General features: G+C 47.8%; 1 protein-coding gene across 2 annotated transcripts in view; it reads left to right on the forward strand.

Annotated features, from left to right (window-relative positions):
* Positions 1-20,038, forward strand: part of abcb10 (ATP-binding cassette, sub-family B (MDR/TAP), member 10) — a 63,091-nt gene that overhangs the window by 3,265 nt on the left and 39,788 nt on the right. For both annotated transcript variants that reach the window (XM_072507349.1, XM_072507356.1), the window contains 2 exons: positions 16,372-16,574; positions 18,500-18,634. In XM_072507349.1, the coding sequence (XP_072363450.1) occupies positions 16,372-16,574; positions 18,500-18,634 (338 nt within the window). The remainder of the gene's footprint in view (positions 1-16,371; positions 16,575-18,499; positions 18,635-20,038) is intronic.

Raw genomic sequence — 20,038 nt, forward strand, 5'->3', positions numbered from 1 at the left:
ACATTGATTCTGTATACACCTCTCGCTGCCTCAGGAAGGCAGACAGCATTGTCAGAGACCCCTCCCACTCAGGCATTGCCTTCTTCCAGACCCTTCCTCCAGGCAGAAGGTACAGAAGTCTGAAGACTCGCACATCCAGACCTAGGAACAACTTCTTCCCCACAGCTACAAGACTCCTCAACGACTCCCCATCAGACTGATCTGTTCCCTGTAAGAACACAATTCACGATGCCCTATGCTGCTCTTGCTCATGTGTTTGCTTTGTTTGGCCCCTTGTTCCGCACTGTAACCAATCACTGTTTTGTTGATGTACCATTTGTCAATGTTCCCTTTTGATTATTCTCTTTGTCTACTGTGTACGTTCCTCGGCCGCAGAAAAATACTTTTCACTGTACTTCGGTACATGTGACAAATCAAATCAAAATCAGGTAATGGAATTTAAACTCCATAAAATATCTGGAAGCAAAAGTCTACTGATGACCATGCAACCATTGTCGATTATCGTAAAAATCCATCTGGTTCACTAATGTCCAAGAGAAGGAAATCTGCCGTCCTCACCTGGTCTGGCCTACATGTGACTCCAGATCCACAGCAATGTGATTGACTCTTAAATGCCCTCTGAAATGGCCTAGCAAGCCACTCGACCGCTACGAAAACACAAAAAAGGAATGAAACCGGACGGTGCACCCGGCATCGAACCAGGAATCAACAACGTCAAACCCAGCCCTGCAAGGTCCTCCTTACTAACATCTGGGGGCTTATGCCAAAGTTGGGAGAACGTCTCAAAGACTAGTTGAGCAACAGCCTGACATTGTCTGTAAGGTATGATTCTGTGAGTAAGACTATGTCCCAGACACCACTATCACCATTCCTGAGTATGTCCTGTCTCACTGGCAGGACAGACCAACAGAGATGGCGGCACGGTGTTATGCAGTCAGGAGGGAGTCCTCAACATCGACTGTGGACCCCATGAAGTCTCGTGGCTTCAGGTTAAACATGGGCAATGAAACCTTGTTTACCACGTACCGGTCACCAAAAGCTGATGAATCAGTACTTCTCCATGTTGAACACTACTTAAAGGAAGCACTGAGGTTGGTAAGGGCGCAGAATATACTCTGGGTGGAGGACTTCAATGTCCATCACCAAGAGTGGATTGGTAGTACCACCACTGACCGAGCTGGCCGGGTCCTAAAGGACATAGCTGCTAGATTAGGACTGCAGCAGGTGGTAAGGGAAAAACATAATCCTCATCAATCTGCCTGCTGCAGATGCATCTGTCCATGACCGTATCAGTAGAAGTGACCACCACACAGTCCTTGTGGAGACTAAGTCCCACCTTCCTTTTCCGGATACTCCCCATCGTGTTGTGTGGCACTACCACTGTGCTAAATTGGATAGACTAAATGGGAGACCATGAGGCGCTGTGGACCATCAGCAGCGGAATTCTATTCAACCACAATCTGCAACCTCATGGTCCAGCATATCTCCCACTCTACCTTTAGCACCATGCTGCTGAACACAGCGGGTCTGGTGGCCTGAAGTGCATATGTTTTAATGCAAGAAGTATTACGGGTAAGGCAGATGAACTTAGAGCTTGGATTAGTACTTGGAACTATGATGTTGTTGCCATTACAGAGACCTGGTTGAGGGAAGGGCAGGATTGGCAGCTAAACGTTCCAGGATTTAGATGTTTCAGGTGGGATAGAGGGGGATGTAAAAGGGGAGGCGGAGTTGCGCTACTGGTTCGGGAGAATATCACAGCTGTACTGCGGGAGGACACCTCGGAGGGCAGTGAGGCTATATGGGTAGAGATCAGGAATAAGAAGGGTGCAGTCACAATGTTGGGGGTTTACTACAGGCCTCCCAACAGCCAGCGGGAGATAGAGGAGCAGATAGGTAGACAGATTTTGGAAAAGAGTAAAAACAACAGGGTTGTGGTGATGGGAGACTTCAACTTCCCCAATATTGACTGGGACTCACTTAGTGCCAGGGGCTTAGACGGGGCGGAGTTTGTAAGGAGCATCCAGGAGGGCTTCTTAAAACAATATGTAGACAGTCCAACTAGGGAAGGGGCGGTACTGGACCTGGTATTGGGGAATGAGCCCGGCCAGGTGGTAGATGTTTCAGTATGTTCCTGTGAGGAAGAAGGATAAATACGGCAATTTTCGGGAACCTTGGATAACGAGAGATATTGTAGGCCTCGTCAAAAAGAAAAAGGAGGCATTTGTCAGGGCTAAAAGGCTGGGAACAGACAAAGCCTGCGTGGAATATAAGGAAAGTAGGAAGGAACTTAAGCAAGGAGTCAGGAGGGCTAGAAGGGGTCACGAAAAGTCATTGGCAAATAGGGTTAAGGAAAATCCCAAGGCTTTTTACACGTACATAAAAAGCAAGAGGGTAGCCAGGGAAAGGGTTGGCCCACTGAAGGATAGGCAAGGGAATCTATGTGTGGAGCCAGAGGAAATGGGCGAGGTACTAAATGAATACTTTGCATCAGTATTCACCAAAGAGAAGAAATTGGTAGATGTTGAGTCTGGAGAAGGGTGTGTAGATAGCCTGGGTCATATTGAGATCCAAAAAGACGAGGTGTTGGGTGTCTTAAAAAATATTAAGGTAGATAAGTCCCCAGGGCCTGATGGGATCTACCCCAGAATACTGAAGGAGGCTGGAGAGGAAATTGAGGCCTTAACAGAAATCTTTGTATCCTCACTGTCTTCAGGGGATGTCCCGGAGGACTGGAGAATAGCCAATGTTGTTCCTCTGTTTAAGAAGGGTAGCAAGGATAATCCCAGGAACTACAGGCCGGTGAGCCTTACTTCAGTGGTAGGGAAATTACTGGAGAGAATTCTTCGAGACCAGATCTACTCCCATTTGGAAGCAAATGGACGTATTAGTGAGAGGCAGCACGGTTTTGTGAAGGGGAGGTCGTGTCTCACTAACTTGATCGAGTTTTTCGAGGAGGTCACTAAGATGATTGATGCAGGTAGGGCAGTGGATGTTGTCTATATGGACTTCAGTAAGGCCTTTGACAAGGTCCCTCGTGGTAGACTAGTACAAAAGGTGAAGTCACACGGGATCAGGGGTGAGCTGGCAAGGTGGATACAGAACTGGCTAGGTCATAGAAGGCAGAGAGTAGCAATGGAAGGATGCTTTTCTAATTGGAGGGTTGTGACCAGTGGTGTTCCACAGGGATCAGTGCTGGGACCTTTGCTCTTTGTAGTATATATAAATGATTTGGAGGAAAATGTAACTGGTCTGATTAGTAAGTTTGCAGACGACACAAAGGTTGGTGGAATTGCGGATAGCGATGAGGACTGTCCGAGGATACAGCAGGATTTAGATTGTTTGGAGACTTGGGCGGAGAGATGTCAGATGGAGTTTAATCCGGACAAATGTGAGGTAATGCATTTTGGAAGGTCTAATGCAGGTAGGGAATATACAGTGAATGGTAGAACCCTCAAGAGTATTGAAAGTCAAAGAGATCTAGGAGTACAGGTCCACAGGTCATTGAAAGGGGCAACACAGGTGGAGAAGGTAGTCAAGAAGGCATACGGCATGCTTGCCTTCATTGGCCGGGGCATTGAGTATAAGAATTGGCAAGTCATGTTGCAGCTGTATAGAAGCTTAGTTAGGCCACACTTGGAGTATAGTGTTCAATTCTGGTCGCCACACTACCAGAAGAATGTGGAGGCTTTAGAGAGGGTGCAGAAGAGATTTACCAGAATGTTGCCTGGTATGGAGGGCATTAGCTATGAGGAGCGGTTGAATAAACTCGGTTTGTTCTCACTGGAATTACGGAGGTTGAGGGGCGACCTGATAGAGGTCTACAAAATTATGAGGGGCATAGACAGAGTGGATAGTCAGAGGCTTTTTCCCGGGGTAGAGGGGTCGATTACTAGGGGGCATAGGTTTAAGGTGAGAGGGGCAAGGTTTAGAGTAGATGTACGAGGCAAGTTATTTATACAGAGGGTAGTGGGTGCCTGGAACTCGCTACCGGAGGAGGTGGTGGAAGCAGGGACGATAGTGACATTTAAGGGGCATCTTGACAAATACATGAATAGGATGGGAATAGAGGGATACGGACCCAGGAAGTGTAGAAGATTGTAGTTTAGTCGGGCAGCATGATCGGCACGGGCTTGGAGGGCCGAAGGGCCTGTTCCTGTGCTGTACAGTTCTTTGTTCTTTGTAACTCTGGTTCAACCAAGTGTGCAGGAGAGCTTGCCAGGAGCAACATCAGGCATACCGAAAATGAGATGTTAACCTGCTAAAGCTACAACACAGGACTAGTGTGCCAAGCAGCAAGTAATAGACCGAGCTAAGTGATTCTACAACAAATGCATCAGATCTAAGCCCTGTGATCCTGCCACATCCAGCCGTGAGTGGTGGTGGACAATTAAACAACTCCCTGGAGGAGGAGGCTCCAAAAATATACCATCCCCAATGATGGAGGAGCCCAGCATATATGTGCAAAAAATAAGGCTTGAGGCATTCGTAACAATCTTCAGCCAGAAGTGCCAAGTGGATGATCCATCTCTGTCTCCTCTGGAGGACCCCAGCATCACAGAGTCAGTCTTCAATCAATAGGATTCACTCCATGTGATATCAAGAAACAGCTGAAGGTACTGCAAAGACTATGGGCCCTGATATTCCGGCAATAGACTTGTGCTCCAGAACTTGCAATACCCCTAGCCAAGCTGTTCTAGTACAGCACAACACTGGCATCTACCCAGCAATGTTGTGTCCTGTAAATACGTAACAGGATAAATCCAACTCAGACAGAGGGCATCATGGTGGCGCAGTGGTTAGCACTGCTGCCTCACGGTGCTGAGGTCCCCGGTTCGATCCCAGCCCTGGGTCACTGTCCATGTGGAGTTTGCACATTCTCCCCGTGTTTACGTGGGTTTCGCCCCACAATCCAAAGCTGTGCATGCTGTGTAGATTGACCACGCTAAAATTGCCCCTTAATTTGAACAAAATGAATTGGATACTCTAAATTTAAAAAATAAATAAAATCCAACCCGGCCAATTACCGCCCTATCAGTCTACTTTCCATCATCAGCAAAGTCAGGAGTGTAATGGAATACTCTCCACTTGCCTAGATGAGTGCAGCTCCAATAACCGACCATCCAAGACAAAGCAGCCCGATTGATTGCTTCTCCTTCCACCGATGAACAGTGGTAGCTGTGTGTACCATCTACAAGATGCACTGCAGTAGGGGCAGCATGGTGGCATAGTGGTTAGCACTGCTGCCTCACGGCGCCAAGGTCCCAGGTTCGATCCCCGCCCTGGGTCACTGTCAGTGTAGAGCTTGCGCATTCTCCCCGTGTTTGCGTGGGTTTCGCCCCCACAACCCTAAGATGTGCAGTTTCGGTGGATTGGCCACGCTAAATTGCCCCTTAATTGGAAAAAATGAATTGGGTACGCTAAATTTATTTTTTAAAAAGACAAAAAAAAAGATGCACTGCAGTAACTCACCAAGGTTCCTTGCACAGCACCTTCCAACCACAGTACCATCTAGAAGGATAGAGCTGCAGATACTTGGGAACCCCACCACCTCCAAGTCACTCACCACCCTGACTTGGAAATATATCGCCTTTCCTTCACTGTCGCTGGGGGAAAATCGTGGAATTCCCTCCCTAACAGCACAGTGGGGATACCTACACGTCTAGGACTGCAGTGGTTCAAGAAATGGAGATGCCGGCGTTGGACTGGGGTGGGCACAATAAGAAGTGTTACAACCCCAGGTTAAAGTCCAACTGTCATCAACACTCACCTGATGAAGGAGCTGTGCTCCGAAAGCTAGTGATTCCAAACAAACCTGTTGGACTTTAACCTGGTGTTGTAAGACTTCTTACTGTGGTTCAAGAAGGCAATTCACCACCACCTTCTGAAGGGCAACTCGGGATGGGCAATAAATGCTGGCCTAACCACTGACACCCGTATCCCCTAAATTAATTTTTTTTTAAAATTGTCCCTTAATTGTGGGAGAAAAAAAGCATTGGGTACTCTAAATTTATCAAAAAAAAAGAAGGGCTGCCAATCTGAGATAGAAACCCGACCCATATCAGAGTTGTATATTGTAGTTATCGTGTGATAAAAACCTTTGATGAAAGCTCACATCGCTTCCTTTGTGATTGCTCTGACTGGATCTAACACTATTGAATTTACTCGTGACTGTCTTATTCATCATCTCTATTTCTGGTTACCTCCGCAAATGGCAACATCTGACTTCCGATGGCGACCATGGTGTGAGTGGTCGCATGCAGGGCTGCTCTGAACACGGGATAACTTTGGAAAAGTGTAGCTGATGAGTGGAGGAGTCGTTTCCACCCCCCCCCCCCCCCTCCACCCCCCAACCAACCTCCCGGGTGTGGCATGTCTGCTGGTTACCAAACACGGCAGAAGAAGGTGAAACACCTGGCCAAGGAGTTGGCAAGAGACCTGCGACGCAGCAGCTATTGGAAAGATGGCGGAGGGGGAAGGGTCAGTGCAAGTTGGAAGGCCCCAGATGAAACAGTTGATGGCTTTCATTAGGGAAGAGTTCCGTCAACAAGGTAAAGATGCAGGAGGACAGATTGAAGACCATTGAAGGGGCTGTGGCACCCCTGAAGGGCTTGATGGAAAGGGTCGAAAAGTGTGCGGAGGCACCGCGGTCGCAGATCCGAGAGCTGGAGAGGGTGGGAGGGTGATGTCGGACCACAGCAATCAGGTGGTGGCATTGGAGACGGAGGTGGGGTTCTTGGGAGATCTTTCCAAGACGCTGAGAGCAAAGGTGGAAGAGCAAGATTACATGCCGAGAAGGCAGAACATGTGTACTGTCGGCCTGCCTGAAGGAGTGAAAGGCACGAGTGCCATGAGGTGCTTCTCGAGGATGTTGGCGGGGCTGATAGTGGAGGGGGTGTTGAGCAAGGCCTCTGAGGTGGACAGATCGCACAGGTCTCTGAGGCAAGAGCCAAGAGATGGGGAGCCGCCACAGGCGGTGATCGTAAAACTCCAAAAGTTTGTGGAAAAAGAAGATCCTGCAGTGGGCCAGGGAGAAGTGGAACTGAACTTTATTGGGAGACGAAGTAGCTGGCACTTTGGAGTAATGGAAGATATGGGTAGAGTGGGGGTTGGAGGGAGTTTTTTTTCCCTTCCAAGGTGGAAGGTAGTTCTTTTTCTATTGGGTTGACAATGGGTAGCAGGGGTGAAAAGGTTGTAAGGGGACTTCACCATGTGGCAATTGATCATTGGAGGAGATTTTAATTGTATTCTAAAGCCAAGGGTGTAAAGGTCGAGCCTCGGGTCAATGGGAAGGATACAAATGGCAAAGGAACTGGGAGGGTTCATGGAAAAGATAGGCATGGTGGACCTGTGGCGCTTTAAGAACCCGGGGGAAGGGAGTATTCCTTTTTCTCACACGTTTACAGGGTGTACTCCAGGATCGACTTTTTTGTGGCGAGCCGGGAGGTGTTGGTAGGGGTGGAAGGGGCAGAGTACGCGGGGATAGTCATTTTGGACCATGCACCCCTCTGGTTGAGATTCGGCTCAGAACGGGGCGGGAGTAGAGGACGGGATGGAGGCTTGATTCGGGGTTGGTGGCAGGCAGAGGGTTCTGTGATTAAGGTGCGGCCGGTGATTAAAGACTATGTAGAGTTTGGGTGACGCTGAAGGCGGTGGTCCGAGGGGAGATTATCTCGTTCAAGACACATAGGATAGGAAAAGGAGGGAGGAATATGGGTGCTTAATGAACAAGATAGTAGGACTTCCGGGTGCGCTGATGACCAGCTAAGTCGCACGTTTCGGCAGCTCCCGGTGGAACGGACTTTTGGGCTCTCAATAGGAGCCCCAACGGCAATTTAAACGGCCAAAAACACTGTGCGGTAAACTAGAAGGGAATCCCCCGGACACGCATGGATAAAGGAGAGGATAGCAGCTGGATTGCGGAGGATCCTCTGGAGCAGCGGCAAGAAAGGCAAGCTCAAAGCAAGATGGCGTCGGAAGGTGGCCGTTTGTTATGGGGCCCAGACCAACAAGAGTTCCTGCGGCGCTGTGTGGAAGAGCTGAAAAAGGAATTGAAGAAGGAGTTGTTGGCCCCGATATTACAGGCGATTGAAGGGCTAAAGGAGGAGCAGAAGACTCAAGAGCAGGAGCTTCGGGTCGTGAAGGCAAAGGCTGCTGAAAACGAAGATGAAATACAGGGCCTGGTGGTGAAGACAGAGACGCACGAGGCGCAGCACAAAAGGTGTGTGGAAAGGCTGGAAGTACTGGAGAATAATTCGAGGAGGAAGAATTTAAGGGTTCTGGGTCTTCCCGAAGGCGTAGAAGGGGCGGACATCAGGACATATGTGAGCACGATGCTTCACTCGCTAATGGGATCAGAGGCCCCGACGGGCCCTTTGGAGGTGGAGGGAGCTTATCGAGTTATGGCACGAAGACCAAGGGCAGGAGAAATACCTCGAGCCATAGTGGTGAGGTTTCTCCGCTATAATGACCGAGAGATGGTCCTAAGATGGGCGAAGAAAACTCGGAGCTGTAGGTGGGAGAACGCGGTGATCCGCGTATACCAGGATTGGAGTGCGGAGGTGGCGAGAAGGAGGGCAAGTTTTAATCGGGCTAAGGCGGTGCTTCACAAAAAGAAGATCCAGTTTGGAATGTTACAACCGGCAAGATTGTGGGTCACACACCAAGGGAAGCACCACTACTTTGAGACGGCAGAAGAGGCGTGGACATTCATTGTGGACGAGAAGCTGGAATAGTCTGGCGAGAGAAAGAACTTTTGGGACAAAGTGGCGGGGTGATTATGTGGGGCGAGGAAAAAGGGGGGAGGGGGAGATGATTTTTCAGTTTGTTAATCTTGCGATCCTGTAACTTTTCTCTCTTTCCCCATGATTTGGGGGGGGAGTGAGTATGAGGAACTGTGGTGCCGGTCATTAGGGGCGGGGCCGAGTGGGAAACGCAGGCTTTGTTCCCGCGCTATGGTAATTATGGCGGGAACAGGGACACAGGAAGGAGGGGGCCTCGCACAGTGGGGGGCTGAGGACAAGGGGGGAAGCCGAGGTCAGCCAGAGTTTGCTGACTTCTGGGAGCAACATGGGGGGTGCAACTACGCCAGGAAGGGATCTAGCGGAGTGGGGAGGGGAGGGGGGGTTAACTGGGTTGCTGCTGCTAAGGAGAAGGGGGAGCTGTTATGGGATGGGGTGGTCGAGGCGGGAGGGCGCCGTCGGGAGGATACACGGGTACGTGGGAACCGGGTGAGGAGCTGGGTTAAAAAAGGGATGGCTAGTCGACAAGGGGGGGGGGGGGGGGGGGGGGGGGGTAAAAGAGCCCCCCAACCCGGCTGATCACGTGGAACGTGAGAGGGCTGAACGGGCCGATTAAAAGGGCACGGGTACTCACACACCGAAAGAAATTAAAGGCAGATGTGGTTATGTTGCAGGAGATGCATCTGAAACTGATAGACCAGGTCAGACTACGTAAAGGATGGGTGGGGCAGGTGTTTCATTCGGATTTGGATGCGAAGAACAGGGGGGTGGTTATCTTGGTGGGGAAACGGGTACTGTTTGAGGAAAGACCATAGTGGCGGATAGTGGGGGTAGATATGTGATGGTGAGTGGCAGATTGCAAGGGGAGGTGGTGGTTCTGGTGAACGTATATGCCCCGAACTGGGATGATGCAAATTTTATGAGGCATATGTTGGGACGTATCCCGGACCTGGAGGCGGGAAAGTTGGTAATGGGGGGAGATTTCAATACGGTGCTTGATTCAGGGCTGGACCGATCGAGGTCCAGGACCGGGAGGAGGCCGGCAGCGGCCAGGGTGCTCAAGGACTTCATGGAGCAGATGGGAGGGGTAGACCCCTGGAGATTTAGTAGGCCTAGGAGTAAGGAGTTCTCATTGTTCTCCCAGGTCCACAAAGTATATTCACGGATAGACTTTTTTGTCTTGGGAAGGGCACTGATTCCGAAGGTGACAGGGACGGAATATACGGCCACAGCTATTTCGGACCACGCTCCACATTGGGTAGACCTGGAGGTAGGAGAGGAAAAAGAACAGCACCCACTCTGGAGAATGGATATGGGCTTATTGGCGGATGAGGGGGTATGTTTAAGGGTGAGGGGGTGCATCGAAAGGTACTTGGAGCTTAATGACAATGGAGAGGTTCAGGTGGGAATGGTCTGGGAGGCGTTGAAGGCGGTGGTTAGAGGGGAACTGATATCCATAAGGGCACATAAAGGGAAACAAGAGGGTAAAGAAAGGGAGCGATTGCTGAAAGAACTTTTTGAGGGTGGACAGGCAGTATGCGGAGGCACCGGAGGAGGGACTGTGCAGGGAAAGACAAAGGCTACATGTGGAGTTTGATCTGCTGACCACGGGTAAGGCGGAGGCACAGTGGAGGAGGGCACAGGGTGTACAGTATGAGTATGGAGAGAAGGCAAGTCGGCTACTGGCCCACCAATTGAGGAAGAGGGGAGCAGCGACGGATGTCGTCTTTTAAAATCTTTCCTACTTCAAGACTGTGAAGAAAACAACTTTACAACTCTGTTTCGAAATAAATAACTTTGTCTTTATTGACCAAAGTCTGCATGCAGATGGCTACAGGTTAGAGAGAGAGAGAGCTGTTAAGGTAAACCTGCTCATTCTTTCTCAAGCTCGCAAAGACATGGAGAAAACGTTCAATATTTGTACACAAGCTGTATCATTTTACAAAAACAGACCTTGTTCAAAAATGTCAATACAGTCATAACTTCTGATCAAACATGTTGTCATGGAAAGACCCTGACTCGGCTTAGAGGATTTAAGACGTGGTCCTATTTTGTTTTTACCTCTGCCCTCATGATGCCTTGACGCAGATGGACCTAGGTCATGAAGTTGTGTTATTAGGACATTCTTAGATCGTGGCTTTGTTATCAGGTTTTAATAAGGTCAGGCACTATCTTCCCTCTTCTGGCCTTGTATGATACAATTATGTGGATTCTTAGCTTTGTCTAGTTTGTCAGGGTCTGATCTTGGCCCTTAGCTGACACAGCTGTCTCACACTTGGTTACATAAGTTGGCTATTTTTCCCATCATGCTATTGCTGAGTTTGTACACTTTCACAGGGAGATAGGTGGGGTGAGAGATGAGGAGGGAGAGATGGAACGGGGAGCGGAGAGAGTGAACGGGGTGTTCAAGGCATTTTATGAGAGGTTCTATAAGGCTCAGCCCCCGGAAGGGAAGGAGGGAATGATGTGTTTCTTGGATCAGCTGGAATTCCCTAAGGTGGAGGAGCAGGAGAGGGCAGGACTGGGAGCACAGATTGAGATGGAGGAGATGGTAAAAGGGATTGGGAGCATGCAGGCGGGGAAGGCCCCGGGACCGGACGGATTCCCGGTGGAATTTTATAGGAAGTATATGGACTTACTGGCCCCGCTTCTGACGAGAACCTTTAATGAGGCTAGGGAAAGGGGGCAGCTGCCCCCGACTATGTCGGAGGCAACGATATCGCTCCTTTTGAAGAAGGAAAAAGACCCGCTGCAGTGTGGGTCCTACAGGCCCATTTCCCTTTCAAATGTAGATGCTATGCTCTTGGCCAAGGTGATGGCGACGAGGATAGAGGACTGTGTCCCCGGGGTGGTCCACGAGGATCAAACTGGGTTCGTTAAGGGGAGACAGCTGAACACGAACATACGGAGGTTGCTAGGGATAATGATGATGCCCCCACCAGAGGGGGAGGCGGAGATAGTGGTGGCGATGGACGCCGAGAAAGAATTCGACAGAATGGAGTGGGATTATCTGTGGGAGGTGCTGAGGAGATTTGGTTTTGGAGAAGGGTATATCGGATGGGTACAGCTGCTGTATAGGGCCCCGGTGGCGAGCGTGGTCACGACCAGACAGAGGTCTAATTACTTCCGTCTTCATAGAGGGACGAGGCAGGGGTGTCCCCTGTCTCCGTTACTGTTTGCACTGGCGATTGAGCCCCTGGCCATAGCACTGAGGGGCTCCAGGAAGTGGAGGGGAGTGCTCAGGGGAGGAGAAGAACACCGGGTATCCTTGTATGCAGATGATTTATTGCTGTATGTTGCGGACCCAGTGGAGGGGATGCCTGAGATAATGCAGACACTCAGGGAGTTTGGGGAATTTTCGGGGTACAAATTGAATATGGGTAAGAGTGAGCTGTTTGTGGTGCATCCGGGGGAGCAGAGCAGGGGAATAGATGACTTACCGCTGAGGAAGGTGACAAGAGATTTCCGGTACTTAGGGATTCAGATAGCCAGGAGTTGGGGAACCTTACACCGGCTTAATCTAACAAGATTGGTGGAACAGATGGAGGAGGATTTTAAGAGATGGGACATGGTGCCCCTGCCACTGGTGGGTAGGGTGCAGGCGGTTAAAATGGTAGTCCTCCCGAGATTCCTCTTTGTGTTTCAGTGCCTTCCGGTGATGGTCACTAAGGCTTTTTTCAAGAGAATTGAGAAAAGTGTCATGAGTTTTGTGTGGGCCGGGAAGACCCCGAGAGTGAGGAGGGGGTTCTTGCAGCGTAGCAGGGATGGGGGGTGCTGGCACTACCGAGCCAGGGAGCCACTACCGGGAGGGCCCGGGCGGGTCCTCAGGGGTGTTTTTTGTATAATTATTTGCATTAGGCTATGTTTATTGGATTGTTTGGATTTTATTTTGGAGAGTTATTATTTTTGATAGGGCAGTTGCCATTTAATTTATATATTATTTATTTATTTGTTAAAAACGGCCACTGTTATTTATACTGTTTTACTGTTGTAAAAAGGAAAACCTTTGTATTGTTTTGTTTGGCCAAAAAAATTTGAATAAAATATATATTTTTAAAAATGAACAAGATAGTAGAAATAGATAGGGAGTATTCGAGGGTACCCACCACTGAGGGAACCCACCACTGAGGGATTGGCGAGAACGAAAAAGTTGCAGGAACAATTTGATAGGTTGATGACTGGGAGGGCGGTGGGGCAGCTGCATATGGCAAGGGGGTTGCAGTACGAGTACGGGGAGAAGGCAAGTCGAATGCTAGCACATCAACTACAGAGGTCCAGGAAAGTATTGCGAATACGGACAGAGACATGGGGAGGTGGTGACAGAGCAGGGAGGATCAATGAGACGTTTTGGCGAATGCTGTAAGGAGCTGTACAGTGCAAACCCAGGGGGTGAAGAAGGGGACATGGGGTGGTTTTTGGATGGGCTGGTGTTTCGGCAGCTGGAGGAAGAAAAGTGACAGGCGCTAGAGGAGCCTTTGGGGCTGAGGGAGGTATTGGACAGTATAAGGGGTATGAATTAGGGAACATTAACTCTTTACTAACAGGTCAGCTGGGGCTTAACACCAAGATGGCATTTCTAACTTCTGCATTTTCTCGGTATTGCACTGGAATATCTTTGGACTATCTCTCTGTCTTTCCGTGGGTTCTATGGAACATTCCTCATTCCTGTCCATTCTTGAAACTCTTTTTCCGTTACATCAGATGGTAGTATCAGTGTTGCTTCATGCTTTTGTCTGAACCTGGATCAATTTTGCTCCCAATTTTCACCCTCTCTCACCTTCACATGGTCCACCTCTGACATTTTTCTCCCATTCCTTCACATCTCTGTCTCTGATAGACTGACCACTAATATTCATTGTAAGCCCACAACTACCGCAACTAGTACTCACACCTACTTCCTGGAAGGACTCCATCCCATTCTCCCAGTTTCTCCACATCTGTCGCATCTGTTCCGATGATGCCACCTTCGAAAATGGCACGTCTGACATGTCTGCCTTTTTTCTTAACTGAGCACCCCCCCCCCCTTATGGTTGACAAGGCACTCAACCGGCTTCAACCCTTTTCCAGCACCTCCGTTCTTGCCCCTTCCCCTCCCTCTCATAACCATGATAGGGTCCTCGCTTTCAACCCCACCAGCCTCCGCATTCAAAGGGTCATCCTCCCCATTTCCACCAACTCCAGCACAATGCTACCATGAAACACATCTTCCCCTCGGCACTCCCCATCAGCATTCTGCAGGGGCTGCTCTCTCTTTGAACCTCCATCACCCCCAACTTCCTCATCCCCATGCCGTGCAATTGCAGAAGATGCAAAAACCCGCCCCTTCATCTCCTCCCTCCTCACCATTTACGACCCCAAACACTCCTTTCAGGTGAAGCAATGTTTCACTTACACCTCCTCCAATTTGGTCTACTGTATTCGCTGCTCCCAATACATTGGGGAAACTAAACGCAGAGTGGGTGATCATTTTGCGGACCACTTTGCTCAGCCCGCAAACATGACCAAAACTTTCCTGTTGTTTCAACATCTTGTTCTTATGCCCACATGTCCGTCCTTGGCCCAATGCTTATTCTTTTCCAATTAAGGGGCAATTTAGCGTGGCCAATCTTTCTCCTCCATCTGGATTCTTTTTTAACCCCCAAACCTGGCCAACTGCCACCCTTTAAATTTTGCTTTTAATGGGGTCCCTTTATTCTCTCATTCACACATTCTGATATCTTACCCGTTTGCCACTACTAGCATATTCTCCTGTCATTGATGCTCCCTCTACCTCGTAACCTACTCTCTTTGTAATCATAAAATCATAGAATTTACAGTGCAGAAGGAGGCCATTCGGCCCATCGAGTCTGCACCGGCCCTTACAAAGAGCCCACGTCTCTACCCTATCCCCATAACCCCCACTTAACCTTTTTGGACACAAAGGGTAATTTAACATGGCCAATCCACCTAACCCGCACATCTTTGGACTGTGGGAGGAAACCGGAGTACCCGGAGGAAACCCAAGCAGACACTGGGAGAGTGTGCAGACTCTGCACAGACCGTGACCCAAGCCGGAATCGAACCTGGGTCCCTGGAGCTGTGAAGCAACTGTGCTAACCACTATGCTCTGTGCCGCCAATCACTCCTAACTCCCACCAATTACTGACCTTGTACTATGCTCCAGCTGCTTCAACCCTCCTTCTCCACCTCTTACAGATTTGAAACATTACTATTTTCACTCTTCATTGTTGCTGCCACCCCTGCTGAGTGTTTCCAGCATTTTTATGTTTGTGTGTGGTCTTGAATCCATGACTCTTAATGCACTTTGGGATGTACAACTACAGAAAATGTATAATAATGAAAAATTAGTGTAACTTAAGAACTTGTCTAATTTGTACTTTTTGTAAAACTGGATGGTTTTATAATTTAAGCTCCCTTCATGCAAAATCATTTAATTGCTGACGCCCCAGTGTTTTTTTTCAGCAAAATTAAGGTACTATACAGCTTTTATTTAAAAAAAAAAAAAAAAAAAATCTCTTAAATGGCCACAAATTGTTTAAAATGTGATGTCATTAATCATTTGAATATTTTGACTTCATCTTCAAAAGTGCCAACTTGGCTTAATGATAGCACGCGTGGCTCAAACTGAGCTAGTTGTTTTTGAGTGGGAAGGTGTTTTGCATCAGAAACACTACAAAACATCCAGCTTCTTACAGAGAACTTCTATAGGTTTAGGATTGGAGCAGAACCACCAAGTTTGAGTTTCTTTTGACAGCCTCTCAGGCTAGTTTAGCTGCTCTCTGCTGTAGGGAGATTATGTACCCGGTGGTAAGAAGTTTACAACACTGTGTCATGATGGCATAGCCTGTGAATGGCAGTTTCGCCATCAATGTGAAACCAGTCTGGTAAATGTAAATAGGCACAGGTCAAAGTAGATGAGATAAGAGATCAAAATCTTTCGGGCAGCATGATGGCGCAGTGGTGCGCACTGCTGCCTCACAGCGCCGAGGACCCGTGTTCGATCACGGCCCCGGATCACTGTCTGTGTGGAGTTGCACATTCTCCCCGTGTCTGCGTGGGCCTCACCCCCACAACCCAATGATGTACAGGGTAGGTGGATTGGCCATGCTAAATTTCTGCTTAATTGGGGAAAAAAAGATCAATCTTAAAAGGGGCTGGTGACTCATGTACACAGGGCTGGTTAGAAAAGGGAGAATTAAAAAACAAATTCTTAAACAGCAGAACAAAGGAACGGATGGAAATTCAGAATCTGGGTGAGTTCCCACGATTTTAGAAAGTCTTGAAGGTACATCAGGATTGTATAAAGGAACGGATGGAAATTCAGAATCTGGGCGAGTTCCCATGATTTTAGAGAGTCTTGAAGGTACATCAGTATTTTATAAATCCAGGTGTTTTTATTTAGCAATGTGAGAGACCAGAATCTTGCTGCAATAGTACCCTTGCATACATAAATTTGAAATATGGAAAGTATTTCGAATAAAGCCATGTCAGAACTGGGGGGTGGTGGATTGGCTGGGAGGTCACCGACAGGTGACTGAAATGTTACATTCAAGAAGGGGCAAGATGTTTCCCATGACTGCATCCGTAAGGCCGGTCTAATGTTCTTTTGTTGTTTGTGTACACATCACAGGGCAGCGGATTGTCAGATGTTTGAGGGCAAAATTATTTTCTTCAATTCTGTGCCAGGAGATTGGATTTTTTGATAAAACCAGCACAGGAGAACTTATAAATCGACTTTCATCCGATGCTGACCTGCTTGGGCGCTCAGTGACCGAGAACCTGTCAGATGGGCTAAGAGCGATCGGCCAGGCAGCAGCTGGTGTTGGCATGATGGTATGTGAAGCTGGTGAAAGGGCTGATGAGCAAACATTGTCATATTTTTGCATTGGTAAACTCTGCCATTAATCTCCCTTGCAATTTAAAACCCATTTTTATCTACCTTCTCTTTCTCATGTGCTCTGAGAATAGTTGTCATTTCCATTTTATATTAATTCCATCCAGAAGTTTGTCATTTGGGTTTTGTATCCTGCACACACAAAGCAGGACAAGGGGAAGCACGGTGACGCAGTCCCAGGTTCAATCCCGGCTCTGGGTCACTGTCCGTGTGGAGTTTGCACATTCTCCCCGTGTTTGTGTGGGTTTCGCCCCCACAACCCAGCCACGCTAAATTGCCCCCTAATTAAAAAAGAAAAAGGAGGACAAATCCAACCCGGCCAATTACCACCCATCAATCTATTCTCTTACTTGGGCAGCACGGTAGCATAGCGGTTAGCATGGCTGCTTCACAGCGCCAGGGTCCCACGTTCAATTCCCAGCCCATGGTGGCACAGTGGTTAGCACTGCTGCCTCAATGCGCCGACGTCCCAGGTTCGATCCCGGCTCTGGGTCACTATCCGTGTGGAGTTTGCACATTCTCCCTGTGTTTGCATGGGTTTTGCCCTCACAACCCAAAGATGTGCAGGGTAGATGGATTGGCCGTGCTAAATTGCACCTAAATGAATTGGGTACTCTAAATTTAAAAAAAAAAGTGGGGATGTTTGCTGCTGGTGATGTTCAGCACCAATTTGTGACTCCTTGAATACTGAAGCAGCCCATGTCCCAATGCAGCCAAACCTAGACAATATCCAGGTTTGGACTGATAAATGGCAAGTAACATTCGTGCCACACAAGCGCCAGCTCCCAACCACCTCTTCAAGGGCAATTAATGCTGGCTGAGCCAGCGATGCCCACATCCTGTGAATGAATTAAACCTATATGAGTGTCATTGGTTTTACAGTGCGATGTTGTGGATTTTGTGTATCTGTGTGACATGCCCATGGGTCCAAAAGTTATATGTGACAGCATGCAACAGGGGCATAGTGCGTATGTTTCTCTACAATGGTTCTGAGCAGCTTCTGGTAAATTTAAATGCCTTGCTTGCATATCTCTTCCCACTCCCCTGCCCAGCCAATCACACCTGAAGATTTGGGATCCGGCTGGTGATGGTTTCATAATGCCAGCAGCAATGTCCCAGACTATGACTTTTAATTGGCTATTCTCTGGTGTAGGGCATAATGGCCAAGCTTCATCCTGTTCTTGCTTGATATCCGCAGCCATACTTTCCAGCAGAGATAACAGAATGGCAATTGGGGATAGAAAATGTTGCTGTCTCCCTCCCACTCAACCTAGAGTCACTGGAACAGTTGCAGAGCCCCAACTGTTTCCTTCATTGAGATCAGCTAATTAAACAGGACTCAAACCTCAGTCCAAAAAGTGCATTTACCTGTGAAATTATCAAAATAATTAAATTTCTAATGCTAAGTAGAATTGATACCTGCTGGGGTCTAAAACCTGTTGGATGGAGGAACCTGAGGTGAGGATCTTGGTTGAATAATAGCATTGTAATTCCTGGCCGAGTTTAAACTAGTCCTCTAAATGCTTCAGTCCCAGATCAGTCTTCTGTTTCATCTTTGGGTATTCAGTAATTCACAAATTTGGTTATCAGTTATAGAAGATGTAATTATGTATTTAACAGTTAAATCTTCAAATGGAAAGCGTAACTGGGGGTTAAAATGGAACTGAATCGAATGTAAATGGCTGAGGCGTTGTCTGTATTTCCACTGTACCCACCTTTCACACTCGGCCAATGTTTAGCAGTTTACAGAATGCAGTTTGTGATAAATTGATTTAACGTTATTTTTAATATTTCAGAATGTCAACAAGTGACCATAGTGTTTGTTGTTAACTTCATTTTGCCCTTGCCCTTTATTTTTTAATAGTTTTACGTGTCGCCTCAGCTGGCCATGTTTGTCCTGGGCATTATTCCTCCACTTGCCGTTCTTGCTGTGTTTTATGGCAGATACATTCGCAAGCTTACTGGAGTCACCCAAGATTCACTGGCTGCTGCAACACAGGTAACGTACAGTATTGCTATTTCTTGTTCGGTAAGAATAGGAAAGGATTATAATTGCCCTTCAGGCCTTTCAATCACCCATCTAGAAAATGTAGTTTCCTCATCACATCAGCCAACCAGTTGCATAAAAGTAACCAGAGTTTTTGTCACCAGACTGGCAAAACTGGGATTGTTCCAATTGGAGCAGAAAAGATCAAAAGAGAGATTTAATGGAGATGTTTTGATCACAAATACCTAGGGAGAAACTGGTTTACACTGGGAGGAGGATCAATAACCAATAACCAGAGGTCAGGGTTTTAAGATCATTTGCAGAAGAACCAGGGGATGCTAAGGATCTTTTTGAATGAAGTGAGTTATGATCTGAAATACACTGCATGAATGGAAACAGTCAGTAGTACATTATCAAAGGCAATTAGATGAATACTTTAAATTAGGAAAAGTTTAGGTCTTCTGGGAAAGAACAGGATAGTGGGATTAATTGGCTAGCTCTTTCAAAGAGCCGGCAAAGATATGATGAGCTGAACGATGACCTCCAACATTCTGTGATGAATTCTTTCTGGACACCTTGCTCATTTGGTGATCAAGCTTTGCTTACAGAAGAATTTCTGGTCTGCACACACATCCTGTTGGCTATGGAACATACGAACAAGGAACAGAAGTAGGTCATTCAGCCCCATGAGCCTGCTCCGCCATTTAATAAGATCATGGCTGATCACCCCCTCGCTTACCACCTCGAACCACCTCTGCCTTAAGAATATTCAAAGACTCTGTTTCCACTACTTTTTCAGGAAGAGCGTTCCACAGACTTAGTGGCCTACTGAGTGAATTTCTTTGCCTCCTCTCTGTTTTAACCCTCGTTCTAGATTCTCCTACAAAAGGAAACATCAACTCCACATCCACCCTGTCAAGACCCCTCGGGGTCTTTTGTTTCAATCTGACACCTGAACAGGTATCATAGGATGGGTAGCGTATCCAACCTTGCCAGTGTCGCCCTATCCCAAGAGAAAAAGAAGAAAAGAACTAACTCGTGTTACACTGATGCAACAAGTAATTTGCTAGTTTTTTGTGTTTTTTGCTCCTTGGTGACAAAACATGTTCAGTGATGTGCCTACTCCGGGATCTCTTTATGTTGCGCTTGGCTGCTTCACCACCGTTCAAAGATTTCATGTTCACCTTAGGGATGACTATGGTTAAGACGGGGCTGATTAGTCATTCTGGCAATTCTATGTTGCCCCCTTGAAAGTCTCACTCAATGCTGGATTGTGAGAAGGGTGTGGAAATAGCCAGGTTGAGATGTGATATGATTTTGTTTTTCGGTTTGTAAGTGGACTAGATAAGGTCAACCATGGCAAGCAGTAGGACCAGAAGGAACAGCCCACACTTGAAGGGGGTTAATTCAAAAGTA

The sequence above is a fragment of the Scyliorhinus torazame genome, chromosome 1, assembly GCF_047496885.1.
Source record: "Scyliorhinus torazame isolate Kashiwa2021f chromosome 1, sScyTor2.1, whole genome shotgun sequence".
NCBI classification, from domain to species: Eukaryota; Metazoa; Chordata; class Chondrichthyes; order Carcharhiniformes; family Scyliorhinidae; genus Scyliorhinus; species Scyliorhinus torazame.